The sequence below is a fragment of the Sprattus sprattus genome (assembly GCF_963457725.1).
Source record: "Sprattus sprattus genome assembly, chromosome: 11".
Classification (NCBI taxonomy): domain Eukaryota; kingdom Metazoa; phylum Chordata; class Actinopteri; order Clupeiformes; family Clupeidae; genus Sprattus; species Sprattus sprattus.
This window is the reverse complement of record NC_137909.1, coordinates 26,097,830-26,117,829: the sequence shown is the minus strand read 5'-3', so window position 1 is coordinate 26,117,829 and position 20,000 is coordinate 26,097,830. Positions and strand designations below refer to the sequence as shown.

Here is a 20,000-nt window from a genome sequence, read left to right as displayed (position 1 = left end):
GCTCCGCCAAAGGAGTCTTCCTGCCTGGCTGGAGGGACACCGTGTGCAGTAAGGACCACGCTTACATCAGAAGCTTTTAAAAGACCCAATGAAAGTTCCTCATATTTCACATTAATGTCACAGTTAAATTCAGTATTATTTTGTCGCTTGGACTTAACACATAAGAACAATAATACTACTACTTATCAGCTCACAATTCAGTAGATTATTTTTAGAATTTGTATATTTGTAATTGGACTTATTTTTGTATTATTTATTTGAGTATTCACTTATCACTTGTGAAAATCGTCTGTTGTAGAGAAAGGTGCATTTATGTATATAAAATTGAGTAAAATCGACCTGAACTGAACCGTCACATCCACAGAGAAGTACACAGACCACTGTCCAGCCACCCAGACCTTCTCCTACCAGCTCCAGGGCTGCCAACGCACGTGCCACTCCCTCGGCTCCGACCGCCAGGCCTGCTCCCCCGACTTCCTGCCTGTGGACGGCTGCTCGTGCCCCGACGGCCTCTACCTGGACGACTCAGGTGTGTGTGTTCCCATGAACAAATGCCCCTGCCAGCACAATGGAGACTACATCAAGCCCGGCAAGTCCATCAACATCAAGGACACGCACTGGTATGAACAGATGCCCGCACCTTTTCTTCTTACTCTACAACCTCACAAACGTATCTTTGGCATGACTCTGTGAATGATTTCTTTTATTTCATTATTTATTTATTTTGCTCACATTATGTGGTTATGGTTATATCGTAATTACTTATGCTGATTGTAGTGCATTGAGTTACCTCCTGGTATAACATAAATAAAGTTTGATTTGATTTGATTTGTACATAATATACTGATTAAGTATAAGCATATAATCTGTTGATGCAAGTCATTTCGTTTTGAATTCATTACACTGGACATGGGACAAAAAATATGAAATGTAACAAACTAAATTTGTGTATTTCAGTGTTTGCAAGAATGGGAAGCTCCGCTGCAAATCTCCGGAAAAATTGCCTGGTGAGGGTGAGAAAGCTGGCACCATTCTGAACATAATCACACAGATTACTGGTCTCCTGTTATAGAACTATGAAACTGTGGTCATTCTTAATAATCTTGCGTCACACTTTTGACTATGATGACAGAGACCACAGAGTGTGTGTGTGTGTGTGTGTGTATGTGCGTGTGTGATTCCTCTACTCCTAGGCTGTCAACTCACCTCGTAACTGATTAATCATTGCTAAAGAGTCATTGCTCATTTGTGTGTGTGTGTGTGTGTGTGTGTGTGTGTGTTTCCCCCACCATCAGGCTGTCCTGCTCCCAAGGTCTTCTTCAACTGCTCTGCCGTGGACAACAGTGATGCTGAGATGGAGTGTGTCAGGACCTGCATGCAGCGAAATGTTGACTGTGTGAGTCTTCCTTCCTCCTCAGCAGCTGATAGCATCACAGCATGTCTATACCTAATGATGCAAAAGTGACTAAATGTTTATTTGGGTCTAGGTTTAGGTATTTTAGAAGATGACAGATTTATTTTATTTTGTAGGTGTTTTAGCAGATGTTCTATAGGTCCCCACTGTATCAGTTAGCTTGCCGACTGAGCTGTTGCAGAAGCTGAGGAATAGGCGAGCCAAGCTAGCATCCTTTAGTCATAAACAGAGTCATATTTATTTAAGTCAAATGTATTTATATAGCACATTTAAAAACTGCTCACGCTGACCAAAGTGCTTTATTGAGAGATACCATGTTGAAAATATCTTGAGTGTTTTCTGAGAGCGTGTTTCTCTGGGCAGATCGCAACGGAGTGCGAGTCTGGTTGCCGGTGCCCTGCTGGTTTGTTGGATGATGGCAGGGGGCACTGTGTGGAGGAACACAACTGCCCGTGCCACCATGACGGCCACATCTACTCCTCGGGCGCTCAGATCCCTCTACAGTGCAACAACTGGTGAGTGACTGTGAAATATCACCCCTCATTTGTAATTCTTTTTCTAGTAAGGTCTTGACAATTCTATATGTTACGCATACTAAGATACTATGTACTTTATGAAAATGTACTTCTTATAGTAGTAGATAGTTTTACAAGATGAACTTCGGGTTAGATAGAGGAATATCCAATATTTTGTACTTATAGGTAAGTTGTAAAGACATTTGCAATATTTTTTTGGAAGGTTGAAAGGATAAATATACATGCCACAGCACATGAAGCTAACAGTGAGTCATGTTTGTCTAATGTCATCCAGCACTTGCAATAGTGGACAGTGGATCTGTTCAGACAAGACGTGTTCAAGCACCTGCACCATCTATGGAAGTGGACATTACCAGACTTTTGATGATCAGAGGTTTGGATTCAATGGAGAATGTAGCTATGTCGCTGTTCAGGTACTAAAATAATACTACTTCAAAAAAAGTTAAACATTACTGGGCATAACTACGTACTGCTTTATCTGAATGGAAATTCAATATGCTCAGTCAACACAGATTGTGCATTGCAGTAATATGGGTTTGCCGTTGTTATCTTGCACAACACTGTGTTGTGTGATTGATTTGTGATTTATTCAGGCCTGTGTCTGTCTGAGCACTATGATGTAATGGGCTTTAGTTTTGCATATTATTATTTAATATTTGACTAAAGGTCTTTGGTATGGATTGCGGTAAAGTTACTTTTCTCTCTCCTAACAGGACAAATGTGGGAACACACCTGGCAGCTTCAATGTGATCACTGAGAATGTACCTTGTGGAACCACTGGAACCACATGCTCGAAATCCGTCAGGATTGTTTTAGGGGTAACGCAGTGCATTTCCTATTTCTCAAAAGCTATAATTATTCATGTACTGCTGATGTTGATGTTATCGGGTTTTACATAACCATTCTGGCATCAAAACACACCAACACACTCTATAGGTTATTATAGGTTACTATATGTGTATTATATGTTTATCTGATCGTATTGGATATTTATTTTGTATATTTAATAGATTTATTATATGTTTATTATATGTGTAATTTATGTTCAGAGTACTATATATTATGTTATGCTATGGTAGGTTGTTGTGCGGTGTGTTGTCTTAAAAGTTTAAGTGCCCAGTCTGTGTTGTTCTGTGCATCTGACAAATAAAATACTTGAACTTGAACTATACAAATGCTGTGTGTCTATCACATGTCTCTGAAACGTTGGTTTACCTCACTTTCTATGGCCTCCCGTGTCTGATTTGAACAGAGAATGGAGGTGAAGCTGTCTGATGGGGCGTATGAGGAGATTGACCTGGGAGGAGATGGGCCTCGGATCAAGTATACAGTGCGGAATGTGGGCCTGTATCTCGTCATAGAGTCAGTCATCGGCCTCACTGCATTCTGGGACAGGAAAACAACAGTCCGCGTTATTCTGCAGCCGGAACTCATGGTGAGTAAATGCTTCATTGCTTCAATACATACTTCACGCCATACTTTAGTCTTTCTCCGATAAAAGTCGAAAGAGAAACAACCGAAAGCTCAACATACAAAGATGGTGACTGTGTGTGTAAATATTGTCTATAAATAAGTAATGTAATGTCTAGTAATGGCTTGATACAATATATTACAATATAATGTTAATAATGTATAATAGTATCAGTAAGTTGTTTTGTGATTAAAACTAAAAGGTTAAAACCTTGCAAACATCACCAAAAGCTGGACTGGCACGGACACATAAAGCTTGCTAACTTACTAAACGGTGTCTTATAATATAGCGATGTGAAATATGATATAATGGCCATGTTGTGCTGTGAGAGCTGTGCATAGCCTGGATGGCTAATGGGAATGGCAGGTGCATTTATCTGTCCTTCACATGACCAGATACCATGAAATTGAATTTGAGGATGATATCAAAATGAGTTGCCTTCAAATTACTGCATAATATTACTTTACTGTTATTAATACAACTAACATTATCATAAAATAATACAATAACATTGTTGTCAGTGAATCATCATGTAGTAAGCTAAAGGGCTGTGATTAATGATGGCTCCACAGGGTAAGGTGTGTGGTTTGTGTGGCAACTTCAACGGAGACGGCAAGGACGACTTCACCACTCAGGGTCAGCTGCTGGTCAGCGACGTCCTGGAGTTCGCCAACAGCTGGAAAGTATCTTCCTGTCCGGACGCGGAAGAAAACTTTGACCCCTGCTCTAAAACGCCCAATCGACACACATGGGCGAAGATGCAGTGTGGCATCATTAACTCAGACACCTTCAAAAACTGTCACCCGAAGGTATGTGGGGCTTTTGAACAGGGTCTCAAAATGTTCTTCAATTCATTTGATGTTAGCTAGCATGTAAAGGACTGGTATTTGGCAGCCACGTTTATTCAAAGCAACATACAGACGACCTGCAGCGATCCAGAATCGGACCCGGGTCAACCTCTTGAACCTGGGTCAGGTGGCAACGAAAACCACTGCACCACCTTAACCAGCATATACAGCAACATGTCATGGTATCATGTAGTGATACTCTAAAGCAGGCCTACAGTATAATGTTTTGCGTGTGTAATTATATGAAACTATGTTAAGTGTTACGCGCTGTCACAGACTGAAAATTAGGGTGCTATACTGTACTTAATGGTGTAACACGATCTTTTTGATATGTATATGCACAGGTGAACCCTAATCCCTTCTTTGAGAACTGTGTGAAAGACTCCTGTGCCTGTGACAATGGTGGAGACTGTGAGTGCTTCTGTACGGCTGTGGCTGCCTACGCACAGGCCTGTAATGAGGCCGGGGTCTGTGTGGCTTGGAGGACCCCAGAAATATGTCGTGAGTACATGACAATTATGACACTCAGTCTTTTTCATTAGCCAGAGAGTCTAGTGCTGTGAGTAAACATCACACCATGACACATTAAGAGACGTGCTAGTGTGTGTGTGTGTGTGTGTGTGTGTGTGTGTGTGTGTGTGTGTGTGTGTGTGTGTGTGTGTGTCCTCACACCCCGATACCTTAAGACATGGGTCGGGAACCTATGGCTCGCGAGCCACCACTGGCTCTTTTGCTGACGGCCGGGGCTCTTGGACGAAATGGGTTGGAGAAAAAAAACGTGTAATCAAGGGATCAGCCTAGGCCTAGTAGAAGGCTTAAATAACAGTCAATACTAGTTATATTAAAATGACAAGGCTTCGTGGCAAATACGTAGGTCTATCTGAGTTATTTAATATAACTTTCCACCTCACTTGACTCCGTAACCATAGCCTGCAAAATATTGTTACATTCGCGGCTGGTTGCCATGCCAATATCTAACAAAATCACAGATTTCCCTACATTTCCGTCAACGAGAAAACTTCCATTGTTAAAGTTGATAGGCTAGAGAAAAATATCGAAAAGGAAAAAAACTAATTGTGCATCCCTGGTGTTTCTATCGGCTATTTCGAAATAGAAGTTGCCGACGTGACCTCGTCTGGCATCTGGGTGGGCAAGTTCAAATCAGTGGACGATCAGCTGGAAGGAATCGCACGTCAGCGAGCACAGCTTGCGAGCAAACACAAGTGGACTGACATGGGAAAGCTTCCATCTCAAGACGAACTGCTTCTAATAACTTGGAATGAACTGCCCATTACATAACGCACATTGCAATATGTTAGTATTGCCGTGTTACCCATGTTCGGTTCCACTTATGCATGCGAGAAATCTTTCTCACATATGAAAAATATAAAGACGAACCTGCGCTTGCGTTGAAACGACGAAAGCCTCAATGCTTGCATGAAGCTTCACCTCACTGAATATGTGCCAGACTACAAGGCCATCAGCAAGTCTATGCAGCACCAGAAGTCGCATTAATCTCTGGTAGGCCTAATGTTCAATTTCGAGTGTTGTGTTGTCAACGTTGTTAACTTCATGTCGTTGTTACGCTGTAACGTTGTTAACTTCTGTCATTTCCCAAAGCCATTTACATTTCAAGTTACTAGTACAATAACTTTTAAAACTAGTAGAAAATGTATTTAAAAAACTCTGTTGATTAAAAGTAAATGTTAGTTAAATATCCAAACCCCTTCTTGTAACTGTCTTTTTGTGGCTCTTCTGAGATTAAAAAAAAAAAAAAATGGTAAAAGTGGCTCTCCAGGCAAAAAAGGTTCCCGACCCCTGCCTTAAGAGATGCGTTAGCGACAAACAATTATGCAATTATGACGAATTGTTATGATGAATTCTGAGAATCATGTCTTTCTCAGTTCGCCTTCCAACACAGTGTGAAGCCTGCTTTGAGGATGGGTTAACATGATCATGCTCACAGCACACTAAATGTACACTGTGCATCCAGTGCAGTTACTGAGTGAACCAGTGTACACTGAACTCCATAACTTGTTGAGAGGACTTAAGTTTGAAGTTAGTCGAAGTTGAAAACTTCTAAAGGATAACCCATTAAGTCAACAACAACAATCATGATGTCAAAGCAGTTTGCTTCAACGATTGTCTGTCTTTTGCCCAAAATGGCTGTTACAACAGCACACTGTATGAATACCATTTATAGATCGTTATTGTAGCTCACTTTTAAGTCTAATTTGCCATCAAAACACATAAACTAAATTCATGATTCACAAATGTTCCTTCTCTTCCTAAACCATTCATTAACGGATCATTTCCTCCCTCCTGTGTTGTTTATTCTTGCCATTGCCATGGAACATTAACGCCATCAATCTGTGCTGTACGTAGCTTTCTAAAAAGCTTGACATTTTATGCTCTGATGACATAAGTATAATGACACGCATGAAACATCCGCCTTCTGCGGTACCAGTAAATGTTTCCATGTCTGTCATAATTGCATGTCTGTTCTCCCTTGTACGTCAGTTTGGATAAAAGCGTCTGTTAAATGACTAAATGTAAATAATGTTTGTATTTTAGCCGTTTACTGTGACTATTACAATGGCCTCAACGGACTTAATTGCACATGGCACTACAGCCCTTGCCACACCCCCTGCTACAAGACCTGCCTCAACCCTGAGGGAATCTGCAGCGCCCCAATTCCCAATCTGGAAGGTGAGATGGGGTTTTAAATTAGTTTGTTAGAGTCAACGTTATTGTTATTGTGCATAACACAGGTACAAAGCTTATGAAATATAGTTAGCATCTTACCAAAAGCGTACAAAAATAGTGATGTGCTTTAATTATGATCATAAATTACTAAAATGGCAGTTTTTTTAATGTCCAGGTGGTAATACTGAGCAACATAAAAATATGAGTATGAGTTTGTTGTAACAATGCTTCTTGGCAAAAATATCTTGTACCGTTGGAAAGCCTGTTGACTTCCCTTTCAGATGGTACCACATGTGCAAGGAACATGCATTTTGTGGGATGAGCTGCAGAGCTGAGTTTGTGGGTTGCGCCAACGAAACATTTGCCAAACAGCTTATTCTGGCAAACTTTTCATGGGCGCAACCCACAAACTCAGCTCTGCAGCTTACGATTTATTGCCAAGAAGCATTGTTACAACAAACAAATAATCTGCCAAACACAAATTTCTTTACTTTTTGTTCTATGTTTATATATAGAGAGAGAGAACATGAGGAATATAGAACAGGTGTAGACTTTACTTAATTTTCCTTTAATCTTGAGTGATTTAAGCACCAAAGAGGTAAATCCTGTTGTTTTGCAGGTTGTTACCCCATCTGTCCTGAGGACAAGCCCATATTTGATGAGGAAAAGCAGATTTGCGTTGAGGAATGTGAAGGATGCATCATCAATGAACACATGTACAAACCAGACGAGGAGGTCCCCACTGACAAACTCTGCAATATATGGTAAGTCATGTCAATGATGTCGTAGAAATGATGCGTATTGCAAATGTCATTGCGCAAGGCAATATCCTTAGGTTCTGATTGGCACATGGCCCTTTTAGATATCTATCCTTAGGTTCTGATTGGCCCATGGCCATTTAATATATCTATCCTTAGGTTCTGATTGGTGTGCGACCAATTTCTTACTCTTAGTGTGTGTGTTAGTTGGTTTTGAGCTATGATGACTTGAATTAATGAAATTAAATGCTAGTGCTTGTTAATTGAGCACATGCTGCAGTTACTGATATATTAAGGGAGTTGTGTGTGTGCACAAAACAATTAAACAAATCTGAATCATGTGTGTGAATACAGGAGAAGTGTTTATAGTTTTGGGAAATGGGTCTGTCTTTTGGTAGATAGCATCATGGTTTGGGATGTTTAGTTTATAGGCCTAGTTATAGTGTGTAAGTGATTGAGAAAAACTGTAATGCATAACTATGTTGTTTTTTGCAGTATCTGTAACCAAAATGGAAGTCTTACCTGCAACCAAATTCCTGGTAAGCCACAAGAATGAACTTGAAATATGAAATTTAGAAAAATAGGCTTCATCTACAGCTTTATTAAACATGTCTGCTCATCTTTGTTAGGGTGTTGTGTGTTCAATGGAACTGAGTATGAAGAAAATGAAGTTATTTACAATGTGACGGACAAAATGGGGATGTGCTACTATGCTATCTGCAAAAACATGACAGTTATTCATGAGGCTAAGCCTTGCGGTCCCACACCATCACCACCAACACCAATGCAAACGACTCCAACCCCTGGAGCACCATCTACAACCACTCCTCCACCCACTCCTACACCAACAGGACCCCCACCGTCAACAACCCCATGCGTTCCCTCGTGTGAGTGGACCGAATGGTTTAATGTCGACAAACCCGTCCAGATAGAGGACGATGATGATGAAACATATGAAAATATTAAGAAAAACGGTGAAATCATTTGTGATAAACCAGAAAACATAAGTTGTAGGGCTAAAGGCTATGAGGATATCACCTTTGAGGAGTTTATCAGCGAGGCGGGTCAAGATGTTCAATGCAATGTTTCATATGGGTTGCTGTGTGAGCAACACAAACAAACACATCAAAAAAAGTGCTGGGACTATGAGATCCAACTATATTGCTGCACACCATGCATCATCCCAACACCCACACCAACAACTACAGTCATATCAACACACTCATCAGAGAAAACAACTGTATCAAGCCCGCAAGCATCATCAACACTAACCTCAACAACAGGACGCCCAATATCAACCTCAACAATGTTTACCCCAAGAACAGTATCTACAACAGTGGAACAAACAGAAACAACAGCAGCAACTAGTGCAGGATCGTCATCAACAGAAACACCAGTTGTAACAACTATGTTTACTGTGAGAACAGAGTCCACCTTGTCCCCTAACTTTACATCATCCCCTCAAGAAGGGTTTACTACCTCAACAGTAACAAACCCAGAAACTTCATCAACCACAACCACAGAACCAACATCTACAACAGGGAAAACTACTGTGGTGAGCTCAACCCCTGAAACAGCCCCTCCACCCGGTCCATCCACAACCACAACCACAGGACCTCCAAAGCCAACGCCATCAATCGGAACCCCAAAAGTATTGCCTATAACAGGGAGAACTACCCCTGAAACAGCCCCTCCATCCAGTCCATCCACAACCACAACCACAGGACCTCCAAAGCCAACGCCATCAATCGGAACCCCAAAAGTATTGCCTATAACAGGGAGAACTACCCCTGAAACAGCCCCTCCACCCAGTCCATCCACAACCACAACCACAACCACAGGACCTCCATGTGTCTGCACAGTAAATGGGAACCAGTACAAACCTGGTAAGATGTTAACCCTTTTTTCTGTTTAACAATCCAGAAGTGCTTTCATTACTTTACACCTCTGCTAATTTAAGTACAAACTCAACTAGGTTAAATGGCATCAACCTTTCTTCTATTGAAATATTTAATACTGAAGAATTACTGCTCTTTCAATCTTAACTCCCTTTATATGGATTTTTTATTTTATTTATATGTGATATTGAACATGTGAACATTAAATCGGGCAATAGTGTTTCGGGCAGTAGAGTTAGATCCCGACAACTCCTCACTAAGTGTCGAAGTGTCCTTGAGGAAGACACTGAGCCCCCAACCGCTCCCAATATGCAGGTTGTCACCCTATATACTAGATAATATCCTCTGCCATTGGTGTGTGAATGGGTAGATGTCTGAGGCATTAACCTGTAAAGCGCTTTGAGTGCTCTATGACTAGAAAGGCGCTATATAAATGCATGCATGCAATATATATATACATGAGTGTTGTATATACAAAGGTAGGTGGAACATTAGTTTTTGTAGTTACCCTCACGGTCTGTTTGTAGATAGATTATTTTTATTTGTCTTTGCAGAAACTTGTTTTGTGCCATTGACAGTGCATCTGATAGTTACAAAAACAGAAAAGACACAAAGACAAATACAGACAGAACACAACATGACATAGGACAGGACAATACCCTCTCATATTACAATACACAACCCCCTCAAAATACAACACAATGGAAAAGTGTGGTGATGAGTGTAGTTACATTACAGTTGGATTCTTATTTAACAGGGATGTACTGGTGTGTATAAAAGACTTACGGGCTCTATTTGTCTGTAATGAAGGCAGCCTGAACCTCCTGCCTGAAGGCAACAACTCATACGCCTGATGTAAAGGGTGTGACACATCATTACAAATACTATGTGCCTTTCTTACCACCCTTGCTTCAACAGTCATGGCCAAGCTATTTAATGGCTGGCAGGCAATCTTGCTGGCCATGTTAATTATCTTGTGAAGCTTATTTTTGTTTGCTACTGACAGTGAAAAGTACCAGGCCACAGAACAAAAACATAAAATGCTCTCAACAAAAGAGTGGTAAAAAATACGCATCATGTCTCTGTCAACTCTGAATTGTGTTGCATGTTTATGTTGCATACTGTTAAAGTGTTGTAATGTTTGAAATGTGATTACGTATAACTTCTGTTAGGGGAATAAATGAATGAAACTGATGTGAAATTTTAAACCAAATGAGATTCAAAAGAAAAATAACAATGTACAACAATTGTTTAACATCTCTGCTTGTTAATGTTTCCAGGCGATATCATCTATGATGAGCATGACATTGGCTCAGGGATCTGTCTCACCATGATTTGCTCCAATATCTGTGAGATTCAGAACAGCACAGCACCTTGTCCCACACCCACCCCCGTTCCCACTCCCACTCCTACTCCCTCTGTCACTCCAGACTGTCCTGAGTGGGACAAAGTGGTGAGTAACCACTGATGAAGTACTTTTTCGAAAAATGTAAAGAGATACTGAAGTGAACTAAGTGAATTGTCAATAATATAATTTTAAAATGTAAAATTCCCTCTTTTTTTTCCTTAGCAAAATGAGATCTTTTGGCTCTGCAACTGCACACTGGCACGCTGCATTGAGGACAACATCATTGAGATTATCCCTTACGAGTGTCCACCTCTCCAGACTCTCACCTGTGCTCACGGGAAGAAACCAGTGCTGGTGTGGGATGAGAACCTCTGCTGCCAAAAATATGCCTGTGACTGTATGTCCCTTGATTACTACTGATAAATCTTAACTGAGGTTTAAAAGCAACCTAATCTTAACTGAAAGGTTTAAAAGCAACCAAATCCTAACTGAGGTTTAAAGGCAACCAAATCTTAACTGAAAGGTTTAAAAGCAACCAAATCCTAACTGAGGTTTAAAAAGGAACCAAATATTAAGGTTTAAAAGCAACCAGTGCTGGTTTGGAAGGAGAATGTCTGCTACCAAAATACGCCTGTGACTGTATGTGCCGTCATGATTACATCATTGTTTAACTTCAAAGTTTTAGATAGTATATACGTGAACATGCTTACCTCAGTTGCTATATGATTTTTTTTTTTTTACATTAACACCAGAAAGGTATTTATGCTGTCCATAGTTTGAGGCCTGAGATAGGGCTGTTGTTCATTTTAACTTCAGTTGGTGGGTTGAACTTATATATTTTGAATACATGTTGAATACTAAATATAACCCTTAATAATGTTTTTTAGGTACCTGTGAAGGATGGGGAGATTCCCACTATGTGACATTTGATGGGCTTTCCTATAGTCACCAAGGAAACTGCACCTATGTGCTAATGGAGGAGATCCACCCTGTGTACGATTTTAAAATCTACGTCGACAATGTCAAATGTGACCCCAGAGAGGATGTGTCCTGTCCACGTTCAGTCATAATCTCACACAAGTCAGACGTCATCACGCTGAAGAACAACAACCTTATGGGCCCTGCTAAACTGGAGGTAGGTTAAGGTACCACTTAGACAGCATTTGGAGGTAGGATGGCTAGTCACCCACCTAGGCAGCATTTGGTGGCTAGTCACCCACCTAGGCAGCATTTGGATGTAGGATGGCTAGTCACCCACCTAGGCAGCATTTGGAGGTAGGATGGGTAGTCACCCACCTAGGGAGCATTTGGTTGGAGGTAGGATGGATAGTCACCCACCTAGGCAGCTTTTGGAGGTAGGATGGCTAGTCACCCACCTAGACAGCTTTTGGTGGCTAGTCACCCACCTAGGCAGTATTTGGATGTAGGATGGCTAGTCACCCACCTAGGCAGCATTTGGAGGTAGGATGGGTAGTCACCCACCTAGGGAGCATTTGGTTGGAGGTAGGATGGATAGTCACCCACCTAGGCAGCTTTTGGAGGTAGGATGGCTAGTCACCCACCTAGACAGCTTTTGGAGGTAGGATGGCTAGTCACCCACCTAGGCAGCATTTGGAGGTAGGATGGCTAGTCACCCACCTAGGCAGCATTTGGAGTTAGGATGGCTAGTCACCCACCTAGGCAGCATTAGGAGGTAGGATGGCTAGTCACCCACCTAGACAGCATTTGGAGGTAGGATGGCTAGTCACTCACCTAGGCAACATTTGGAGGTAGGATGGCTAGTCACCCACCTAGGCAGCATTTGGATGTAGGATGGCCAGTCACCCACCTAGGCAGCATTTGGAGGTAGGATGGCTAGTCACCCACCTATACAGCTTTTGGAGGTAGGATGGCTTGTCACCCACCTAGGCAGCATTTGGAGGTAGGATGGCTAGTCACCCACCTAGGCAGCATTTGGAGGTAGGATGGCTAGTCACCCACCTAGACAGCATTTGGAGGTAGGATGGCTAGTCACTCACCTAGGCAACATTTGGAGGTAGGATGGCTAGTCACCCACCTAGGCAGCATTTGGATGTAGGATGGCCAGTCACCCACCTAGGCAGCATTTGGAGGTAGGATGGCTAGTCACCCACCTATACAGCTTTTGGAGGTGGGATGGCTTGTCACCCACCTAGGCAGCATTTGGAGGTAGGATGGCTAGTCACCCACCTAGGCAGCATTTGGAGGTAGGATGGCTAGTCACCCACCTAGGCAGCATTTGGAGGTAGGATGGCTAGTCACCCACCTAGGCAGCATTTGGAGGTAGGATGGCTAGCCACCCACCTAGGCAGCATTTGGAGGTAGGATGGCTAGCCACCCACCTAGGCAGCATTTGGAGGTAGGATGGCTAGTCACCCACCTAGGCAGCATTTGGAGGTAGGATTGCTAGTCGTCCACCTAGGCAGCATTTGGAGGTAGGATGGCTAGTCACCCACCTAGGCAGCATTTGGAGGTAGGATGGCTAGTCACCCACCTAGGCAGCATTTGGAGGTAGGATGGCTAGTCACCCACCTAGGCAGCATTTGGAGGTAGGATGGCTAGTCACCCACCTAGGCAGCATTTGGAGGTAGGATGGCTAGCCACCCACCTAGGCAGCATTTGGAGGTAGGATGGCTAGCCACCCACCTAGGCAGCATTTGGAGGTAGGATGGCTAGTCACCCACCTAGGCAGCATTTGGAGGTAGGATTGCTAGTCGTCCACCTAGGCAGCATTTGGAGGTAGGATGGCTAGTCACCCACCTAGGCAGCATTTGGAGGTAGGATGGGTAGTCACCCACCTAGACAGCATTTGGAGGTAGGATGGCTAGCCACCCACCTAGGCAGCATTTGGAGGTAGGATGGCTAGCCACCCACCTAGGCAGCATTTGGAGGTAGGATGGCTAGCCACCCACCTAGGCAGCATTTGGAGGTAGGATGGCTAGTCACCCACCTAGGCAGCATTTGGAGGTAGGATTGCTAGTCGTCCACCTAGGCAGCATTTGGAGGTAGGATGGCTAGTCACCCACCTAGGCAGCATTTGGAGGTAGGATGGGTAGTCACCCACCTAGACAGCATTTGGAGGTAGGATGGCTAGCCACCCACCTAGGCAGCATTTGGAGGTAGGATGGCTAGTCACCCACCTAGGCAGCATTTGGAGGTAGGATGGCTAGCCACCCACCTAGGCAGCATTTGGAGGTAGGATGGCTAGTCACCCACCTAGGCAGCATTTGGAGGTAGGATTGCTAGTCGTCCACCTAGGCAGCATTTGGAGGTAGGATTACTAAAATCACAGATTCATAGACAGCATAGGGTTGCAAGGGAGCAGCCAGCTGCTTTCCATTTTGGATGCAGCCAAGGAGTGACTTCAACGGGTTTCAGAGGTAGCGTTGCTAAGGCAACTAATTTGTTAGAGTTTCCCGTTTTGGATGCAGCCCGAAGGGTGACTTTAACAGCATTGACTTTAATGTATAAATTAAATAAACCCATTTGAAATGTTCATGAGGAATAACCAAGGCTTTTGTGTCTCTGCTTGTCCCATTCTTCATCTTCAGGCACAGAAGGATGGCACCACACTGAAGCTTCCGTACGCAAAGAACGGGATCAGGGTCTCAGGCTCCGGTCTCAAACTGATCTATGAGATTCCGCAGTTGCAAATAGTGGTGACCTTCGGAATAATAGGGTTCACGGTCAACCTTCCTTTCCAGCGTTTCGGCAATAACACACAAGGACACTGCGGTGAGTTCCGGATATTTCTTCTCTGTGCTACTTTCTTTAGGGATGGTAGCATTGTGAGCATTTCCTCACACTCATTCACTGTTGATATAAATTCAAGTGACAGGACAGTGTCTCCAACATATGTTGAAATGTAACATGATGCCATAGCTTTAGTATGTAGATGTAGAGAAATGTATGAAGACAGATAGAATATGAGGCACTTAAGTCCTGTGTGTTTGTGTGTGAGTGTGTGTGTGTGTTTGTGAGACTGTGTGTGTTTGTGAGACTGTGTGTGTGTTTGTGAGACTGTGTGTGTGTGTGTGTGTGTGTGTGTGTGCGTGCATGCGTGCTTCACATTCTCAGGAACCTGCAACAACAACCCACACGATGACTGCAGGCTGCCTGACGGCCGGCTCGTTGACAGCTGTGCTGTGATGGCTGACTTCTGGCCTGCCCAAGACGTCTACAGACCAGACTGTCCTGTGCCCGATGTGGTGCCCACTGGCATGCCCCTCCCAGTGCCATCACTCAGACCTTGTGGCGAACACCCAGTGTGTGACCTCATTAACAGCGAGTAAGTCAGAGGCCTTACGGTGCAAACCCATGTCACCGTTATGAGCGACGCAATGTCTAAACCCAATGCATTTCAACGGGAGCCAATCCATTGTGACGTAGACCAGCGATTTGGCCGACGCGACCATGAAAATTCGAACAATGTTGAAACTTATGCAAATGAGGAGCGATTTTTCCCGGCAGCGGCCAATGAGATTGTTTGGTGTCGTCTTTGACGGTTTGAAAATTGTAGGACTGTATGCTATTTCCACACGCTACACCACGCCCACTCAAAGCGATGGAATTTGGTTGCGTCACTGTCATGGGTTTGCACCGTTAGGCATTTCCCCCTGGCATCACCACACGTAGGTGTAGTACAGGGCCACATAGCACAGTCTGAATGGCGAGTTTCATTTAAAATGGGTTCATTTAGGAAACACTTTTATCCAAAGCTAGGTACCATACAGGTACACTTTTTCTCGGCTTGTGTACAAGTGACATCTTTTTTTCAAAGGAAATTTACTTTCCCACATGACTCATATTGATATTTAAATTAATTAAAGAAAACAGTGTAGTTTTTAGTGGAATCTAGTGGCTGAGTTGCTGAGTTTTAACCAACTGAATACCATTCCCATGTGCGAGTACCTACGGTGGACATCAAACGCAATAACAATGCGAAAAGCCCTATCTGGAGCCAGTGTTTTGGAATATTAATTCTGTGCTACTGTAGAAACATGGCAGAGTCCGTGGAAGTGGACCTACTCCCTATGTAGTTACAAAGACCTCATTCTAAGCTAACAAAAACATAATGATTCAAAATCGCAAGTAATTATACACTAATGAAAACATAATCATGAATACTTTATTCCATTTCTACTAATAGATGCCACTCAAAACTACACACTAGACCTTTAAAGGAGTAGTTTCCAAAGCAACTTCCTTGCAAGTCGTCTGAGGCCTCTGTTGTTGTTGTGCTCAGTTTGTTTGCAGAGTGTCACCCGCACATCTCTCCCGACCGCTTCTTCGACGGATGCGTGTTTGACAGCTGTCACATGGTGAATCCGGTTGCTCAGTGCACCAGCTTGCAGATCTATGCGGATGCTTGCATCCAGGTCGGGGTGTGTGTCAACTGGAGGGACCACACCACTCTGTGTGGTAAGCCTGCGTTCTCTCACTGATACACAATATTGTTGACACATCACCACACTATTCTGTGTGGTAGGCCTGTGTTCTCTTACTGATACACAATACTGTTGACATATCTCACACTTACACAGACTACCCGAGTGGAGATGCTTTTACATTAAACAGTGTTTGGGTAAATCTTTGCAAAACGAGAAAAAAAGCACTCAACACTCCACTTATCCAGACTCTTTGCTGTCTTCACTGATTAATGGATTGTATTTGACTGTATATCATTCAAATAAATCTAAATCTAAATGTAGCCAGCGACTGCCCAGCTGACAAGGTCTACAAGCCTTGCGGTCCCGCTGAACAGCCAACATGTGATGAAAGGTAAGTGGCATCTCCTGATCTGTGCTGTTTTGTGTTGTTCCTGTTAAATAACACGTCCCATGAAGCTTCTTTTCACTGTACTGTTCATTACACAGGCTGAGTTTCCATCCAACCCAGTTTAAGCGCGTTCATGAAACTCCGGCTGAAGAAATTAGTTTCCATCAGCTGTGTTGCTCGCACTTAGTTGCAAATCACAGGGTTAATCCACCGCTCTCTAGGGAATACATTTCTTATTCGACCTAAAAGATTTAAATGAGATTTTCATGTGTTCCCACTCAGGATTTCCTATTTAAATGCTCAAAATGCACATTAAATAGTTGGACTGAACCCAGCTACAATCTGTTACACAAACCTACCTGAGTAATCTAGGACTGCTCTTCTATTCATAGATTTATCATGACATTTCAAGGCTTTTGTCTTGTCACTTTTACACACTGAAGGTTTAAACATTAATATTTGTGGTTTGAATTGCACAGTGACACTGGCCCAGGCATGAATGTGACCACGGAGGGCTGCTTCTGTCCTGAGGGCACCAAACTCTTCAGCAAAGACTCCTCTGTGTGTGTGGACAAATGTGGTGGGTTATTTATATTATATTACATTACATTACATTATAAAACATTATGTTATATTATATTATATATTACATTACATTACATTACATTACATTACATTACATTACATTACATTACATTATATTACATTATATTATATTGTATTTTATTATGTTATATCGTATTATCAGCTAATTCACTGGTGAACTTCTGTTTATCTAGGATGTTTGGATCCTAATGGTAAAGCACGAGAGGTGAGTTTGACTTAGCGTTTCCTTATCCTCACGACAGGAACTGGTCTAGTATAGTGAGCAACCTGAAGGGTGCTTTGTATTATAACAACATGCTGTCTTATAGTAACGTTAATGGGCAAAACAATAAAAGCATTTCACCCCATACTTGACGTTTTGACCATTAATTATTATAACCATGTGTGTATGTGGTTGTGTATGTGTGTGTGTGTGTGTGTGTATGTGTGTGTTTGTGTGTCTTTTGGTAGTTCAACGAGAGGTTTGAGCACAACTGTCAGGACTGTGTATGCGAGGAGTCCACCAAAGCCATCAGCTGCAAGGTGAAGCAGTGCCCGCCACCCAGTATCACCCCCTGCACTCAACCAGGTTTCGTCCTGGTCAACACAACAGACCCATCTGACCCCTGCTGCACACAGCTCTCCTGCCGTGAGTGCCTCCCCCTCTTCATCACAGAGAACACTGTGGGGGGTTCAGAGAACGCTGTGGGGGTTCAGAGAACGCTGTGGGGGGGTAGAGAGAACATTGTTGGGGGGTTCAGAGAACACTTTAGGGGGGTAGAGAGAACACTGTGGGGGGGTAGAGAGAACACTGTGGGGGGTTCAGAGAACGCTGTGGGGGGGTTCAGAGAACACTGTTGGGGGGTTCAGAGAACACTGTTGGGGGGTTCAGAGAACACTGTTGGGGGGTTCAGAGAACACTGTTGGGGGGTAGAGAGAACACTGTGGGGGGGTAGAGAGAACACTGTGGGGGGTTCAGAGAACACTGTGGGGGGGTTCAGAGAACACTGTTGGGGGGTTCAGAGAACACTGTTGGGGGGTTCAGGGAACACTGTGGGGGGGTTCAGAGAACACTGTTGGGGGGTTCAGGGAACACTGTGGGGGGGTTCAGAGAACACTGTGGGGGGCTAGAGAGAACGCTGTGGGGGGGTAGAGAGAACACTGTTGGGGGGTTCAGAGAACACTTTAGGGGGGTAGAGAGAACACTGTTGGGGGGTTCAGAGAACACTTTAGGGGGGTAGAGAGAACACTGTTGGGGGGTTCAGAGAACACTTTAGGGGGGTTCAGAGAACACTGTGGGGGGGACAGAGAACACTGTGGGGGGGTTCAGAGAACGCTGTGGGGGGTACAGAGAACACTGTTGGGGGGTTCAGAGAACACTTTAGGGGGGTAGAGAGAACACTGTTGGGGGGTTCAGAGAACACTTTAGGGGGGTTCAGAGAACACTGTGGGGGGGACAGAGAACACTGTTGGGGGGTTCAGAGAACGCTGTGGGGGGGTAGAGAGAACACTGTTGGGGGGTTCAGAGAACGCGGGGGGGGTGTTCAGAGAACGCTGTGGGGGGGTAGAGAGAACATTGTTGGGGGGTTCAGAGAACGCTGTGGGGGGTTCAGAGAACGCTGTGGGGGGGTACAGAGAACACTGTGGGGGGGTTCAGAGAACACTGTGGGGGGTACAGGGAACACTGTTGGGGGGTTCAGAGAACGCTGTGGGGGTTTCAGAGAACACTGGGGGGAGGGGGTACAGGGAACACTGTTGGGGCGGGTACAGAGAACGCTGTGTGGGGGGGTACAGAGAGAAAACACTGTGTAAACCTCAGTCCTACTCGCATTTATCTGCGCGTCCGCAATGCATGAATCACAGTCCTGCACCAGACTCGAACCTGAAACCACGCCTTCGGTCATGGGAGGCAGGTGGGCTGAGAAGGAGGCTGAAACCCATGGGTGCTGCCATCCATCACCGGCACGTCTCTTAATGTGTGCGTAAGGCCTGGCAGTGAGGTTGGGTGTTGGTGTTATAGTGGTTAGCATTGCCACCCTCTAGGGCAGTCAAGCCGGGTTTGATTCCCAGCCTGCAGGATGTAAATAGATGACAGCAATAGTAAATAAATGTAAATTCCGGTTTACTTAGTGCTTCACAGCTCCCTATCAGCAGGCTGCTGTTGCACTTGCACCTGTAGGTTTCAGCCTCTGTGCTGCTGGCTCATTCACCTGCCATGCCTGAGGTCGCGAGTTTGACCGTAGTGTGAAACGGTCAAACCTTCCTTTTACTGTTTCAATACATTGCCATCGTCCATGCGTGAGCACAAATATATTAACACGTGAAAACATAAAAACTTTCTAGCGTTTCCTTAAAAAAGCACTTTTTTCTGTCTGCATTTTCTTTCTTCAGGATGCGACAGCTCACTGTGTCCTACCCCTAATAAGAGATGCTCTGCGGGCTACGAGCCAGTGCTAATGCTAACAGAGGGGAAATGTTGCCAGGAGATCGGCTGTGGTATCCCCCTATTCTTCATCTCATTCATATCAGCATACTATTTTTTCTATTTTGACTCCGAGTAACTGTGTTTGTTTGTACTGTTCCTAGAGCCCAAGCCAGTGTGTCTACACAAACAGTTGGAATATAAGGTAATTTCACTTA

At 43.8% G+C, this 20,000-nt stretch overlaps 1 protein-coding gene across 1 annotated transcript in view; it reads left to right on the top strand.

Annotated features, from left to right (window-relative positions):
- Positions 1 to 20,000, top strand: part of LOC308372390 (mucin-2-like) — a gene marked incomplete at both ends in the record, with an annotated part of 32,186 nt that overhangs the window by 9,229 nt on the left and 2,957 nt on the right. The window contains 23 exons of the mRNA XM_080847544.1: positions 1 to 48; positions 365 to 620; positions 958 to 1,013; positions 1,296 to 1,396; positions 1,778 to 1,929; positions 2,225 to 2,363; positions 2,664 to 2,768; positions 3,203 to 3,385; positions 3,994 to 4,230; positions 4,614 to 4,770; positions 6,844 to 6,978; positions 7,595 to 7,739; positions 8,229 to 8,272; positions 8,485 to 8,620; positions 9,203 to 9,288; positions 10,912 to 11,084; positions 11,202 to 11,376; positions 11,867 to 12,114; positions 14,549 to 14,732; positions 15,075 to 15,285; positions 16,243 to 16,418; positions 17,555 to 17,586; positions 17,832 to 18,065. The exon at positions 1 to 48 is cut by the window's left edge and continues 79 nt beyond it. Of these exons, the coding sequence (XP_080703670.1) occupies positions 1 to 48; positions 365 to 620; positions 958 to 1,013; positions 1,296 to 1,396; positions 1,778 to 1,929; positions 2,225 to 2,363; positions 2,664 to 2,768; positions 3,203 to 3,385; positions 3,994 to 4,230; positions 4,614 to 4,770; positions 6,844 to 6,978; positions 7,595 to 7,739; positions 8,229 to 8,272; positions 8,485 to 8,620; positions 9,203 to 9,288; positions 10,912 to 11,084; positions 11,202 to 11,376; positions 11,867 to 12,114; positions 14,549 to 14,732; positions 15,075 to 15,285; positions 16,243 to 16,418; positions 17,555 to 17,586; positions 17,832 to 18,065 (3,413 nt within the window). The remainder of the gene's footprint in view (positions 49 to 364; positions 621 to 957; positions 1,014 to 1,295; positions 1,397 to 1,777; positions 1,930 to 2,224; positions 2,364 to 2,663; positions 2,769 to 3,202; positions 3,386 to 3,993; positions 4,231 to 4,613; positions 4,771 to 6,843; positions 6,979 to 7,594; positions 7,740 to 8,228; positions 8,273 to 8,484; positions 8,621 to 9,202; positions 9,289 to 10,911; positions 11,085 to 11,201; positions 11,377 to 11,866; positions 12,115 to 14,548; positions 14,733 to 15,074; positions 15,286 to 16,242; positions 16,419 to 17,554; positions 17,587 to 17,831; positions 18,066 to 20,000) is intronic.